At 36.7% G+C, this 16359-nt stretch overlaps 1 protein-coding gene across 1 annotated transcript in view; it reads left to right on the plus strand.

The window, feature by feature from the left end:
* The first annotated feature begins 7667 nt into the window (after positions 1-7667).
* LOC145982326 (uncharacterized) overlaps positions 7668-16359 on the plus strand; it is a 93963-nt gene continuing 85271 nt past the window's right edge. The window contains exon 1 of the mRNA XM_083115887.1: positions 7668-7727. Within this exon, the coding sequence (XP_082972013.1) occupies positions 7668-7727 (60 nt within the window). The remainder of the gene's footprint in view (positions 7728-16359) is intronic.

Genomic DNA, 16359 nt, shown 5'->3' on the forward strand with positions numbered 1-16359 from the left:
GAAACTACACATATCTGTCCACTGATCCTGTGGAACAAAGGATTTTTTTATCTTCTTGTGCATCATCATTAATTGATTGATTGAATTGCTTTATTTAACTTCGCTTCTTGTGCTACTTTTCGCTAATTTACAAAGATGAGGATGGGTGATGATATGATGAAATTGATAAATGGACACTCACAAACATCCATGGCCAGGATTCGAACCCGGGACCCCGGGCGTCGTAGTCATAATTATTCGCTTTGTATGGCTTTTCGAACGCATTATGTTGGAATGAATTTATATTCTGAGATCTCGATAGTTAATGAAATATATGGGAGAAACAGAATGTCAATACAGGATCCACGAGGGAAAAAAATTGTCCTAAAACAGGAGTTCTGGGGAAAAAAAACTAGAGAATTGGTCACCCTACGTGCAATTCTATTCTGTGACTCTTATTGATTGAACATTACAGAGTTCACCTGGTCAATAGTAGCTTCAATACTTCCTTCACATTGGAAGAAAAAATATACAGTCGTAATCTTACAGCTTTACTTTCAAAGCTTGCTTTATTAGCATTGAATTTAAAATATTAGGGCATATTTGTTTGCACAAGAAAAGGTTAATTCCGACACAAATCAATGAACTGAATACTTCAATAGTTGTTTGTTTTCTTTTGGAGTTTTTGTTTTAAGTCCACTTTATGCCCAAATAGCCTGGAATATTCAAATAAGAAAATAGCAGATTTCCAAACTTATAAATCATTATATAGGGTGAGGCAGTCAAACGGGAAGATTTGAAAAATTCACAAAAAATAGAGAGCAAATAATATTTATTTTATGAACGTGAATGTACTGTACATGGGTTGAAATTACTAGTGTACCTGAAAAAATGTTCATTTTTAGAATATGGTGTCAGTAAGATAGCATCCTTGGTGTTGCCCACATTATCGGAGTAAATCCGCCCATGACATTGCATAGCATCTCCAACGGAATGTTGTGGATCTCTTGCCGAATTCGCTCCTTCAAATCATCCCTGGTTCTTGTGGGGGTTGTCCTTGAATACTTTGGATTCGAGGTAACCCCAAAGGAAAAAGTCAGGAGCTGCCAAGTTGGGTGAACTGAATCTTACTGACACCATATTCAAAAAATGAACATTTTTCAGGTACACTAGTAATTTCAACTCATGTACAGTACATTCAAGTTAAAAAAATAAATAATATTTGCTCTCTATTTTTTGTGAATTTTTTAAATCTTCCCATTTAACTACCTCACCCTGTACATCTTAGCACAGGATAAAGAGTTACATACCTCCACAGTCTCCACATGCTGCTCATCATCTACAATTACTTGCTCCACTACTTCGTATTCCAGCTCTTCTGCATGGGTTTTCTTTTGGGAGTCATTTATCCTTATATCTGAATTTAAGATAAAAAAAAATATTATTTGAATAAAAAAGAATTACTAAGATAATTATTAAATAGGCATAATACAACCACAATCAATTTCATTTTGATGAGACTACAAATTTAAAAAAAAAAATCATATTCATGAGCTGTCAACTGAAAGAGAAATAAAAACAGAAGAATAAAGAATATGTGGTAACAGTTTCATAGATCGGAGACACATTAAAATCGGATATTTTGTGTTTCACATGGTCCATACTTACCAATTGTGTATTGTAGAACATTGCGGTGTCATTATGCTTTTTACATGAACAAATGCAATTTTTAACATTCTGAGTGCTTTATTTTATTCCTTTCTACGCTTCCGGAACACACAATATGGTGGGCACATCTTGACTCAGGTTGTGAGTATGCAGTGTTTCAACCTTGAGCACCGAAAAATGCCTACTAACATGTTTGTCACCGGTGGAAATTATGCATGGGTAGCTGATGTATAGCCCAGGTAACTGACGGATAGCCCCACAAACCATTATGTATGGTAGCTGACCGATAGCCCCACGAACCATTTCTGATAAGGTTTGGTTACGTTAGGCAAGCATTGTAAAAAAGAAAGGGGGTTGAACAGTGACAGGGGCTTACGTCAGTCATCAAACGTACACACCATCAGGTTGTCGTAGGGCAAGCAAGTGAAAGCAATGGCAATTGTGCGTCGGTGAGATATTTCTCTTGAAAAATACATGATTTCCCGGTCAAATATATTCCACAATGAAATAAAATACATTGACCTTGGAGAAACTCATTTCGGTAAGTAGTCTCTTGTGTAAAATTGAAGAAATATGTCTCCGATGTATGAAACGGAGCGATTTTACAATACAGGGAATTTCTCCATTTTGTTTGAAATTCGGCATACTCACTAATTTTGGCCCCCTAATCACGAATCTGCAGTCAAAATTTGGCGCTCACACGTGGAAATAGCAAAATAATCGAAATTAAGTTCTTATTTCCACACCCTCGATTTCCGAATTTCCCGCCGGTTCCGGGCTCCGCCCCTGGGGTAATCGACCTACCGCCCCCAACCGCTATCGAGGCCCCGCCTATATCTATAGACTCCCTGTTAAGGGCATGTTAGAAAGTGGCCGGATTCACCTACCCCCAAATAAGCGCCAAATTTATACGTGAGCGCCAAATTTTAAGTGCAGATTCGTGATTAGGAGACCCAAATTAGTAAGTAACCGAAAATTCAAACAAATTGGAGAAATTCCCTGTATTGTTAAATTATACCTATGAAACTCTTACTGAATATGTACCAAACAGCTTTGAGATTAGAAACAACATGTAAAAAAAAATACATACATTGTAATGTTAACTTTTTAAAGTTATATATATTTTTTTGTCTAAGTATTTCTTCCAGTTCTTAATTCACATGTGTAACTTAATTAAAATAACGATAAAAAATATCAAGTACATTTTTGCATTTCAGCTACTTGGTACTTGGTTTTCATTTGAGATTTCCTTTCCTTATAAAAATATTATTGGTAAATCAAAATTTATTTTTTCACTAAACCCTACCATTAGTGCTTCAAAATTTCCACAATGTTAATAAAAAACTTACCATAAACAACTTCAGGATGGAAACCAACATCATCATCAAACTGGTTTGCCAGTGGACAGAACTGGGGTTTCATAGCTGCTAGCAGCTTCTCGTCCGACTCATCTGTCCTTGGTGGAACAAACCCCCCACCACCAGTCTTGTAAATTTCCACCTGAAATGCAATTAATTTGTTTTAATAACACAAGAAAACAAACATAAATAAACTAATTTCCATCTGACATCATAAAAGCATGCAATAGTGTTATAATTTTCCCGTTACAAGCACGTACAATTTTTTTTCTGGAGTGACTACCTTCGTCAGGTTTTGAGGTACTTTCACTACGTTTTAAACTGTGCATGCAGATGATCTACGACCTGGTAGTTTGTGCATTTATTTTCATACGGCTGAAAAGTACCTTTTCCTGCACATCATGAAGTTAGAAAAAAATACTGGCTTGTGTTATGATATCAATTGTTCTTGCTAAATGTCATGTGATGTAGGTATGATGGGGTATAGCAATCCTAAATGCTTTTGTTATTAGGTTAGGCAGGCCAGGTTTAGAGTTAACATTAAAATTACTTTCAAAAATACTTCTAATACCTAATTATGTGATTTCTGGTCCATCAGTTTAAGCTATTCTCACCACCAAGTGAATCATGTACGAAAGCATACCTCTCACGACATAAATCTCGCCATACATCTATTCGAAACCAAATTAATCACATATTTGTAGCTAAAAATCCATTACAACCCCATAACCAATGGCACATTGGTGGTTCCCATAATTTTTCGTGGCTAATTGTCCTAAAAATACTTTGAAAAATTAACTTACCTTGTCATTTGCATACGACTCTTTTTGTCCTTTTCTTCAGATTTTCATAACAAAGTTTCAAACTTTTCCAGTCTCGCTCGTTCTCATCTGACGCAGAATTAAAGTCCACCCTCAGATTTTGCCACGCGGTCTCTTTCCTCTTTGAGGTGAAACTATCGGTCTTTTTATTGGTACTATTATCGTATGGTCAAAACACCTACGAATCATGTATTTCGGACTTCTTTACATTGCTAACGTGTTGCGGAACCAGGGGGGGCCACTCCGCGACTTGCACGTTATTGGCTAGAGCTTGTGACGTCACCAAGCGGACACGAGCGGTTGAAAGCTATGCGTAGAATGTAGCAGATGGCCCATGAAACGCTGTGTTTTCATGTATCTTTTGATATTATACACCAAAGCTGTTAATTTGATTTGACAGCAAGAGATCAAATACGCGATAGAAGAATACATTTATTCCAAAACAATGCATAGTTTATTTTTCATACATTATATGCGTGATATCTTGTCCCTGCAGGCTGTAGTCCACTGCCGGCTTTTCTTTCCAGCTAACCTATTGCATTTATTTTAAATGTCTCATTCTAAGGAAAGTTCTTGTCCGGGCATATTCTGATATGTCTTTTTACTGAATATCCTGGAATTTCCCTTTAATATTTTTACGCTACTTTTAACATTCTCCAGTTGATCGCCACGATGAGGATAAATTTGTTTTTGTAATTTAGCGTCTTCTTCCACTTTTGGCTAATCGCGACGAAGAGGATGAGTGATGATTAGTTTAAATTGATGAAGGGACACTCGTAGCAGGCACGTATCCAAGGGGGAGCTTAGGGGGCTCGAACCCCCCAAAAAGTTTTCTGTTTACAATAGATAAAATGAGGTATTTGGTTTCTTGTGGTCGGAAATAAAATAATGTGACGATAATTTAAGGAGAGGAATAATTATCGAGTCAAGCACGTATCCAAGGTGGGAATCAGGGGTCTCCAGCACCCCCTTCAGGAAATTACGCTACATAAAATTAGGTTCATGGCTTCTTAAATAATGTGATGATAATTTGAGAGAAATAATTATCGAGGCAAGACACAGAAGAATGTTCTATAACCCTGTTATTGTTAATAGCGCGCACCCAAGGTGGGATCAGGGGGCTGGAGTCCACCTTAATTTTTTTCAGTTTACACTACATAAAATTAGGTTTTTGTTTTCTTGAATAGTGTGCCGATGATATAAGGAGAGAAATACTTACCAAGGCAATACGGAGACTGTTCTATAACCCTGTTGTTGATAATATTGCATTAAAACTTTTTTTGAGCTTTCGGTGTTGTCGCTGCACTATGTAAAGACTTGTCAGCATTTGGAAGCTGCAAACGTAGCGCCACACGTAGGGCGATTCATGGTAATTTTTTAATCTCTGGAAAGCGCGAGAGGGAAAGTTCATGAATAAGAGAAGGAGTCGAAATACTGGTAACATTAACGAATCGTTTTATCTGCGGAACATTCTAGAATATAATGAGGTTAAAATACGTGGCTTCAATTTCCAAGTTGATCTGTACAACAGAATCTGTTAATGAGAATTCAAAGGTAAGTGTGACAGTTCATTCATACTGTCGATTAGTGATCAATCAGTGTCCATTGGTGGCTTTACAAGATCTAGTGATTCGAAGATGAAAAGAACTAAATACCGTAAAGTAACGAAGTCTACTACTAGTTCCAATTGGGGTCCAAAGTTGAAGACATTGACGACAGCGGATCTTCCGGAGCCTCAGTGTAGTGCTAGTTCGGGTCGAGGGCCGAAGGGATCAACAACAATCCAACAATCAACAACCAACAATCTGTGTATTACTCTGTGCTGTTTGTGATCCACATGGATTTGTGATCATCCCTTCATCCATTTCATCTACTCACCATTCATTTTCATCTTTGCGATTAGCCAAGAGGTAAATTATACTTGAAATAAAACAAAAGTAATACAAATACAAAAAAAAAATAATGGAACGATTATGCTGTTACGTTTTCCTGTATTTTAGGCACGTTGCATTTACCAGCCAACAGTCAGAGATTGCTTTTCGGTCGAATGATACTTCTAATAATCGGAGGTAAATGCAAGCTGAGAATTATAATTTGGTCTCTTATCCACCTGAGTTGAGGATCTAAATTTTTAAATTTTATTTGTAACAATATTTACTACTGCGAGGAATTAAAAAAAAAAAAGGAATTTTGGCACTGGCTTCCTATTCTGCAATAGTTACATTTGTTGTAAGAACATAATACATTAATTTACTTTGTATAAATATTACATTATCCATCGCTTTTCCTAATTAAATCTCATACCATATCCAACACACACATAAAATGTGTTTTACTAATAATACAGTGCGCAATTAGAAAATAAGTCTTGTGAAGCAACACAAATATGGCCTCCCCGATGGCCTAGTGGTAGCGCCGTCGCCTTGTAGTCAAGGGGGTCCCGGGTTCGATACCCGGTGTAGGCACATAGTGGTTCGGATCCAACTTTAAACTGTAGGTCCAGTCCCAATTAGCCTTTCTGTGCAAAAAGCGGACTTAAAACGCGAATTCAATCAATCAACACAAATATGAAATATTAAATCTATTTTTTTTATTTGGTTTATTTTACTTCACTTTTCTGCAACTTTTGGCTAATTGCGAAGATGGGGACGAGTCGTGATGATGAAATTTATGAATGGACATTCACAAACATCCATACCCAGGCCGGGATTCGAACCTGATTTCCTTGCCAGGGCATTTGCTTTTATACAAATTTAGCGATCTTAATTACACGTAGGCTAGATAATGAATACATGCTTTTATATCTCTATTCTTACACCGATTTTTACCTACAATATTAATTTAATATTTATTAATTAATATTATTTTAATTTAATATAATAATAATATAATTATTTTAATTTAAGCGTTTATATTATTATTATTATTTCTGAGACACTTGGTTCGCCCTCCCCGAAATAAATGTTTAAATACGTGCCTGACCAAAACTGTTAATTTAATTTGATAACAAGAGATGAAATACGCGATAGGAGAATACATTTATTCCAAAACAATGCATAGTTTTTATTTCATCATACATTATTTTGCGTGATTTCTTGTCGATGTAGTCCACTGCCGGCTTTTCTTTGCTGCTGACCTATTTATTGCATCTGTTTGGAGAGACTTATTTAAATGTCTAATTCTAATGAAAGTTCTTGTCCGGACATATTCTGATATAACTTTCTCGTGAATATCCTGGAATTTTTCCTTTAATATCTTGCACAACGAAGTCATAACGCTGGGAGCATTTGCATATCTTTCTCCGTGGAAAAGTGCAAATGCAATCTCAAACTGTTTTATGGTGTCCATCCATTGATCTGATGGAACTGTAAGCCCTCCACGAGATATAATGGCTATCCAATCACTGTCACTGGAACTTTCGTCAGGAATTGGAAATGTTGTGCCTGGCTTTCCCAAATGTTTGTTGATATGGCGACACTTGTGTGCGATATATCCACCAAGATAACGCAATGCATCCAAATTAACGTCTTGATCACATTGTAAAGTTGTCGAGTCTGCATGTAAGGTCTCATGTGAAAGTAAGTCTAGATCTACTGTAACCTGTGACGTGTTCTGAAAAGATGTTACATTTTTCTCATCAACAATTCCTATAAAAAGTTCATTAGTTATAAAATCTTTTAAGTTTTCTTCTTGATCTTCGGTAGTTTCTGCACATTCCTGGCGTTTTTCAGAAGCAGAAACTGGAGCACTTGTAGAGAGGGGAATGTCGTAAGCATTTCCTGTCATAATGAGCAACCGAATTCTATTGCGTACCTCGAAAGGTGACGGGCAATTATGAAAAATGCCAAGACCTCGGATTCGTGAAAACAAATTTTCTAAACAGTCCTGGTTCAGATGGGAGGTAAGAATATATGGTACGTTGAATGCTTTGACTTCTTCGAATAAACTAATCACAGATTTTATTGATATTAGGAAACCTTTTTGAAATGGAAGTATGCTACTTCTCTTTCCGACACGCAATTGTGAGCAAATTTCTGCAAACCTCTTTATGGTATTTTCTTGACTTTGGATATTAAGACCGTAACCACTACGCAATGGCGTTTTGTTGTCGTAAGGACGTCTAGAATTTAATACGTCGAAGGCATCATTTACTAGTTGGAAGAACTTTGCTTCACGATCTTTGTGTAACACATGTTGTATGGCGCATGCTGTGTGGCGAGATAATAATCTTGCAGCCATTTTTACATTTTGACGGGCACGACCTTTCACATTTATGTGAGCATCTGTTATGTGATGAGTTACTGTCAGTTCTGATGCCTGGCGTTCCAGAAGTTCTTCTATGAGACTTCTCTTTATTACTGTACCACTGGGTAAAATAAATTCCTCGTCTAAAAAATGGTTTCGCAAAAGCTTTAGAAGATGGGGGACGTCGTAGAAAAACCACACCTTCCTGTTAGAGTCAACAGGGTTCGAAAAAGAAGTTTTCGATGTATCAATACACAATTCCTTCGCCACCTTGGCATTCTTTCCCCCCATATCACACGTGACTGCTACAATTTTCAATCCTGATTTCTCACATTCTTCGATAATATTTTGAAGCAATTTACTTGTCATGGTTATATCAAAATCATAATACACAGGTTGCTTCCACTGAACGCACAAACCTCTAAGCATGACTACTTGGACATTATTATGTGGTCCTAATATTTTATCATCACACGAATCGTAGCAGATGCGACAGTCAATATTCATTTCGTCAAACGAAAGTACAGTAAGGCGTTCCATGTCGCTAAAATCACTTGTTTTAGCTTTCAATAAACATAATACTTCATTTAAAACTCCAGGTCTGCATTTAAATGATTTAGTCCACTTTTGAAGAGTTGAACGTCCAGGAAGTGGAACGTTACGTTTTCTCAAAAATGAATATGATTTTGTTGAGAGAGCCCTCAAAGCTAATGCATTTGCAATGTCTTCTGAATTCCACCTCACTCGTTTCCCTTCACTTAACAAGCACTTAACCTGCCCTTTTGTAAAACACCTGGACAATATTTTGTATACTTCCTTATTCACTACCTTGTTTTTATAAGTCTTTGTCAATAGCACTTTCCGTGCATTCTTCACAGAACCTAAATATTTTGCTTTCTTTAAAGCTGCATCGTATTTCTTTAACGCCGTGTCTTTCGCTGAATTAATCTTCTTTAAACGTTCGATTTCAGATCTTAATTTGTTAATTTCCTCACGAGCTTCAGTAACTTCCTGTAACTTTATGATAGGTTGAGTATTAGTCATTTGACTGCATTTTAGTTTAATTGGTGAGAGTCCCTTTAGCTTCGACATTGCCCTGATTCTTATCTCTCTTGATTGAAGGCGCTGTCTTCTTGCTTCAACCTAAAAAAAGACAATATTGTAAGTATCACAATAATTGCTAAGTTCATGGTGGGTGAGAAATAACTCTCTATTAAAACTTAAATGAAGTCATAGTCATGCAAGGTGGTGCCCTTTCGTATTTTGCACGCACTGTTCGTGACTGACTCGACATCAAATTACCGGGACGTTGGCTGGGTTGTCGCGGTCCACATGAATGGCCAGCAAGAAGCCCTGACCTCACCCTACGTGACTTTTAAGTGTTGAAGTGGGCGAAGGAAGAAGTTTATAAAACAAAGCCAAAGACTTTGGATCAGTTGGAGAATTGCATTCGGCATGTTCTGGCACATGTGGAATTTTAACAATTGTGCCTATGTGAACTTCTAGCACTTGTAAAGTTGTGCCATTCTACTGTGCGACGTATAACTGGTTCCATTAAAATCGATCAATTAATATTATGGTTATTAAATATTTCTAATTATGAGTTATTTTTCACCCACTCTGTAGTTTATTAACACTTTCATACAGATGGTATGTATTTGTATGTTAGCTATTTTACGTTACTCTTCAGATTCTCCAAGTTGATTGCGATTAGGATGATTTTGTAATTGTGTTTTTGTTATTTAGCATCTCTTTCCTTCCATTTTGGCTAACGATGAGGATAAGTGGTGATTATATTAAATTGATGAAGAGATACTCACAAAGAACACTCATGCCCACGCTGGAACTTGAACTCTGGAACTTCGGTATAAAGATGGAAAAACCGGGTCTTCAGCGTGGCAGTCAGACGCCTAACCGACTGGACCACTGTGGCTCATTTGAGCTTATATAAAATAAATTCAATTCAATCCAGAAACACAAAGTATTAGATTTTGTATGGTGTCTTTAAATTATATATTGATTTATGCTATGATAAATATATATTGTAATGTGACTGACTCTTTACGTTTTTGGTGCTTGTTCGCCTTCCCATGACAATATATTGTGTTATAATATTATAATTAAAATATCATTGATAGAACTTTATTCGTTTTGATACGTATGCATTACAATGATTCGCTTCTTTAGCTATTATCTACAACCTCAATGTTTGACGAGAATGTTCAAAGGATGTGCAAGGGCAAAACGTCTGTTTTATAAGTCGTATATTAAATTTTCTCAACTAATTGTATAATACAAATTTGTCTACAAACGAGCACAATGTGAATACAAGTGTAAATTAAAATTAGTGTTGGCTATCCACGGGATAATCAAAGTATTTATTTCTCGGTGATGTTTGAGCTTCAAAGCTGAAAGGGTCTATATTACTCTCAATATTTAGTAAATAAATAACCAGAAACTGAGTTTTGATCGTGTAGTGGTTTTTAGAAGTTACACATGTGATGATGTGGAGGGCGTTTGGAGTAATGTGGAAATAAGTCTGAAGTTTGGAGAAACAAATTGAACCTCTTTAATTTGAATAATTTATGAAAAGTTAATTGTGCAACTCGTAAGTTGCTGCTGTCTAAGGCATTTTAAAAGCGTGGATAATAATAAGGCTGTTAAACATAACATTTCCAACCCAGTATTAAGACCAACACTAAGTATGTAACAATAAAATTGTAATGACCATTCTTGACCTATCTCACACGGGTAAGGGCAAAGAACCATTACACAATCTAAACTTAACTTTACATTGATTTGATTTATAGAAATGCATTACTTACAGATTCTTGTGATGTGCTTGGCATTCCGTGCCAATTAGGAACGTGCTGATTTGGAACTGCTTCGGCTCGAAGTTCTTTTTTCAAAGGCAACCCTAATAATTCATTTTTCAGGTCTCTTTTGTAATCTTCAGGTAAAAAGTGAACTGAACATACACGTGAATTGTTAACGTTAAACTTCTCTCTTCGTTTGCAGCGATTCACCCATTCCTGCTGCAGCAACTTATTTTTTGGGAAGCAATGGTATTTTATTCCAGACGATTTCCTTCCATTATTTTTGCACGTGGCAACAGAACAGACAAGATGATTTGTACTCATTATACGGGCACTTCAAGAAAAGGTGCGTACACATAAAAATCAATACATTTATGGCAAGCTTCCGTGAACGCTAACGAAGTAAATTCCATTCTGTCCGCTTAATGACGTCATAGCGCGCACAGCATCATGGGAATAAATCTCGGAACCTCGGGAATGGCATACCTTATAAAGGTACCTTGTTGCGGAACATTTCTTAAGGCGAAATAATGCATTTCTAACTAAGATAATGTTTATTTTCTCTATTTACGAGTACTTACTGTTACTTGTTGTTTCGAATCTGTAACACATTATGGCCGTGATAGCATACTGGTTTAGGGGGCGTTCTGAGAGTGTTTTGTCGATTTATGCAGTGGTGCAACCTCGTTCACCGGAAAATATCTACTTTCGTGCCCCTATTTGAAATTATGCTAATACGTCGCATTTACGTGTAGAACTTGTGAAATAACCTTGCGATTTACCACGTTCATTGTCCATCTTCCTTTCGCAATTCGGAACCATCTTTCTTTCGCAATTCGTTAATGCTCTTCCTTTACGCACAACACTCTTGCAACCTTGAACATTGACGTCAGACGTGGAATGCCTACGTGGTTAGGTTAGGCCTGTTAGGTTAGGTTCCATTAGCATAAATACAAAGAAAAAATTATATTTTCGCTAAGAGACGCGTTACCTTTGTATTGCCTAACATGAAAACGGTCTCTCCTGTGACGTCAGAACACAATGTTGCTAGGGTGTTGTGCGATAAGTGACACCCATTCGGGTCGGAACCATCTTTCTTTCGAAATTTGTTAATGCTCTTCCTTTACGCACAACCATCTTGCAACCTTGAATATTGACGTCAGACGAGGAATGCCTACGTGGTTAGGTTAGGCCTGTTAGGTTAGGTTCCATTAGCATAAATACAAAGAAAAAATAATATTTTCGCTAAGAGACGCGTTACCTTTGTATTGCCTAACATGAAAAAGGTCTCTCCTGTGACGTCAGAACACAATGTTGCTAGGGTGTTGTGCGATAAGTGACACCCATTCGGGTCGGAACCATCTTTCTTTCGAAATTTGTTAATGCTCTTCCTTTACGCACAACCATCATGCAACCTTGAATATTGACGTCAGACGAGGAATGCCTACGTGGTTAGGTTAGGCCTGTTAGGTTAGGTTCCATTAGCATAAATACAAAGAAAAAATAATATTTTCGCTAACAGACGCGTTACCTTTGTATTGCCTAACATGAAAAAACTTTCCTGTGACGTCAGAACACAATGTTGCTACAGTGTTGTGCGATAAGTTACACCCATTCGGGTCGGAATCATCTTTCTTTCGTAATTCTCTTCCTTCCAACCTTGAATATTGACGTCAGACGTCAGACGTGAGACGATGAATGCCTACGTGGTTAGGTTAGGCCTGTTAGGTTAGGTCCCATTAGCATAATTACAAAGAAAAAATATTAAAAAACCTCTCTCCTGTGACGTCGGAACACAATGTTGCTACAATGTTGTGCGATAAGTGACACCAATTCGGAAAAAATGGCTTGTTCCGAACTCGACAGGTGGTTCTAGTGAAAACACGGCGAGGCTGAAACACTGGCTACGGGGTTGCATCGTCTTAACACACGGAACATTGCACTCTCATGCAAAAAGCAAATGGCGTGAGGAGAAACAGCGTGTCGGACAGAGATTTTCGCAGAAAACAACACGCATTCACATTAAAATGGATCAAATCTACATTCAGGATCTTCCAAAACGCTCAAGAAAATGATTTCCGTAAGTACTTTCTCCTGTAAATTTGAAGGAAATTTCAAGGAATCCGTTTTGACCATACGATAATGTTACCCAATGTCTATTAGTATATCTTTTTCCTTTTTGGAAAAATTTGCTGCTCTATATTTTTTCTTTTCCGCCATTGTTTCCAAAGAGACTGCGATTGTAATTCGACTTCTCTCTCTCTTTGATTGTTTACAGGTTAATCGCGAATTGACACACACCGTAATGACATTAACTAGTTTCAACTCCTACATTTTTTTTAGTTTAATCTCACCCCAAAAAAATATATTTTAGTCGGAGAATAATATTGTCTGAATTAAGAAAAAAAAAGTTTATTTTTTCACAAAAGTGGATTAATTGTTTTTCGGCACGATGCAGGACAATTCACATATATAACGAGCATACTTCCAATATATCGGAAAGAATCGATTTTTACCTCGCTTCGCCGTGTTGCCAAACGTATATACAGTATGTAACATTCTTATTCGTACACACGGATTTTCAAAGAAAATGCTTTAATATCTGAAAGGAAATACACTCTTTTGAAATTGTTTCTTTACAATTCAATAACTAATATCATTACGAACATAAAATCTTACCCAAATTCTGTATAACCAATGACAATAATAAATTAAATGAAACTGAAAGAGAAACCGGAGAAACATGCCATTTTTTATACAACTTTTCTATTCGTACACTTAATAATATAAAAGAAAAATGTGTATTCAGTTCAAATTGACTGACAGTTCTAATACTTTGATGCGTATCCTTTGGCTTTAATTACTGCTTGACACCTGTTCTTCATAGAATTAACCAGTTTCCGACATGTTTCAGAGCTTATTTTATTCCACTCGGCTTGCACAACAGTTTTCAACTGTTGTTTGGACTTGACGCCTGCTTTATGGACTCGCCTCTTCAAAGTTGCCCATAAAATGCTCAATGGGATTTAAGTCTTGACTTTGAGCTGGTGTTGTAGTAGTTTGGGCACATTCCATATTAGACAAATTCATTTTAACTCGCGCCTTATGCTTACTGTCATTGTCTTGTTGGAATCTGTTGATAAGCGGTACTCTGCTTTATATTGTTCTTCAATATGTCCAAATAGACATATGCTTCCATGATACCATCAATAAACTAGATGGTACCAACACCTTTGGACGACATACAGCCCCAAATCAATAATGACCCACCACCGTGTTTAACTGTTGGAACTGTGTTAATGTGATCATTGTCTTTATTTGATTTTCTTCAGACCCTATTTATCCCATCTGACCATATGACACTATCCCAAAATTCCTGGTCCTTGTGGATGTGCTCTATTGCGAATGAAAGTCTATTCCTGCGATTCACCTTATTTACATACGGCCTCTTTCGTGGTATTCTGCCATTATATCCATGCTTCCACAAGGCACGTCGGACATTTTGATCGGACATCATCTTGCCAGTAACATTTTCTACTAACGGTCGTAACTGTGGAACACTTAGTCGGGGGTTTTCTCAAACTCTTTTTAAAATAAAGTGTTCACCACGTTTATTCAGCCGTCTCTCTTTTGGTTTTCTCGGCACATTCTGTGCTGAACCTTCCTCTCTAAATTTGTTTACTATGTATTGAACTCTGGAGTGTGATTTATTGACTGTTTGTCCAATTTTTCTTAACGAATAACTTCTAAGGGCCAAATTTATAACAACATCCTTCAGATCGGAACTACGTTCCTTCACCTTGCCCATTTCGAACACGCTGATAGATAGACGATAGGCCTACAACAATACCTACGCCAGCATTCCACTTGACGGGGAGCGCGCCTACATGTTCAAACTTGTTACGAAGTTGCAAACTGCACGAAATCGCCCGAATAGCGGTGGCGCTCTATGCGAGGAAGATTGAAACTCTTGCCTGTACGAATAACAATGTTGCATGAAACAGTGTGCTTTTCTCTTTCCACACAAATTATACGATCTGTTTATACACTTTGAACATACATTTTTATTGACATTTGTTGGTGAAACCTTCATTAACATTAATTTCCAGTTACATATGAAAATGATTATATTTACTAGTAGATATGACATTTTTTCCTCGGAAATTCTATGTGTACGAATAACAATGTTACATACTGTATCTGACCTAAGATCAGATTTGATCCCTGATCTGTAAAACGGCAGTTAGCTTTATACAACAAAGCAGAGGTGTGAACTAAGATCATCTTCGAATCATGGATCAAATCTGATCTCCAGTTAGGGATGTTTATACAACCGGCCCCTGGTTGTTTTATTTGTTGTATGTGCTTTTTTTGGTTACACACGCTTAATACATTGTGCCAGTCTTTGATTATGCTCAACATCTGGAGGATATCTGCTAAATTAGAAAACCACAAATAGACATTAAATTATTTACAGATTTGTAAAGGAACTGAATGATGTAAGAAACTAGTGTTTTGTTGGTCATTCTCTGGATCAAATTGTATCTTTACAAATGTTAAGTAATGGTTTTAGGGTAATCAGTAGAGGCATGCATATTTCGTTTTTGACGAAAATACGAAATGTGAAATAACACAAATAATACATTGTAATGTTAATTTTTCCTGCTGCAAACGTTTGAGAAGCAAAAACAGACCCCATTATACAGGAATAAACTTAATATTCTGGTAATGATTTAATGTGCTATTAAAAGGGAGATGTTTATTTTGTGTAATAGACTAACTAACTAACTAACTCTCTAGCCTTCTTAAACCCGAAGGTTCATGGCTGCAGCAACACAGGCCTTCCATGTTTCCCTATCTTGAGCAAGATCTATATACTCTTTTCCATCCCTACCGATTTCCCTTAGGTCCATCTCAACGCTGTCCCTCCATCTTCGTCTTGGCCTTCCTACAGGTCTCTTACCATCAGGTTTCCCAACAAGAATCCTGTAAACTCCTCTTTCCTCTCCCATTCGTGCCACATGGCCTGCCCACCTAAGTCTTCTTGATTTAATCATTCTAATAATATCTGGACTTGAATACAAATTATGTAGTTCTAAATTATGTAACCTTCTCCACTCACCTGTCTCCTCATCCCTTTTAGGTCCAAATATTTTCCTAAGGATCTTATTTTCAAATACTCTCAAGTTATGTTCCTCTTTCAATGTAAGGGACCAAGTTTCACATCCATATAATACTACAGGCAAAATTACTGTTTTGTATATTTTAACTTTTAGTTTCTTAGATATTAAACGAGAAAACAAAAGTTTATGAAGAGAGAAGTAACATGCATTTCCTGAATTAAGCCTACTTTTTATTTCCTCTTTAATATAATTTTCATTTGTTAATATTACTCCTAAGTATTTGAATTTGGAAACTGGTTCAAACGAGTTGTTATCAATAATTAGATTTTGATTATTACCTAACACTTGG

The sequence above is a fragment of the Lepisma saccharinum genome, unplaced genomic scaffold (genome assembly GCF_977018435.1).
Source record: "Lepisma saccharinum unplaced genomic scaffold, izLepSacc3.1 HAP1_SCAFFOLD_117, whole genome shotgun sequence".
In the NCBI taxonomy this organism is placed as follows: Eukaryota; Metazoa; Arthropoda; class Insecta; order Zygentoma; family Lepismatidae; genus Lepisma; species Lepisma saccharinum.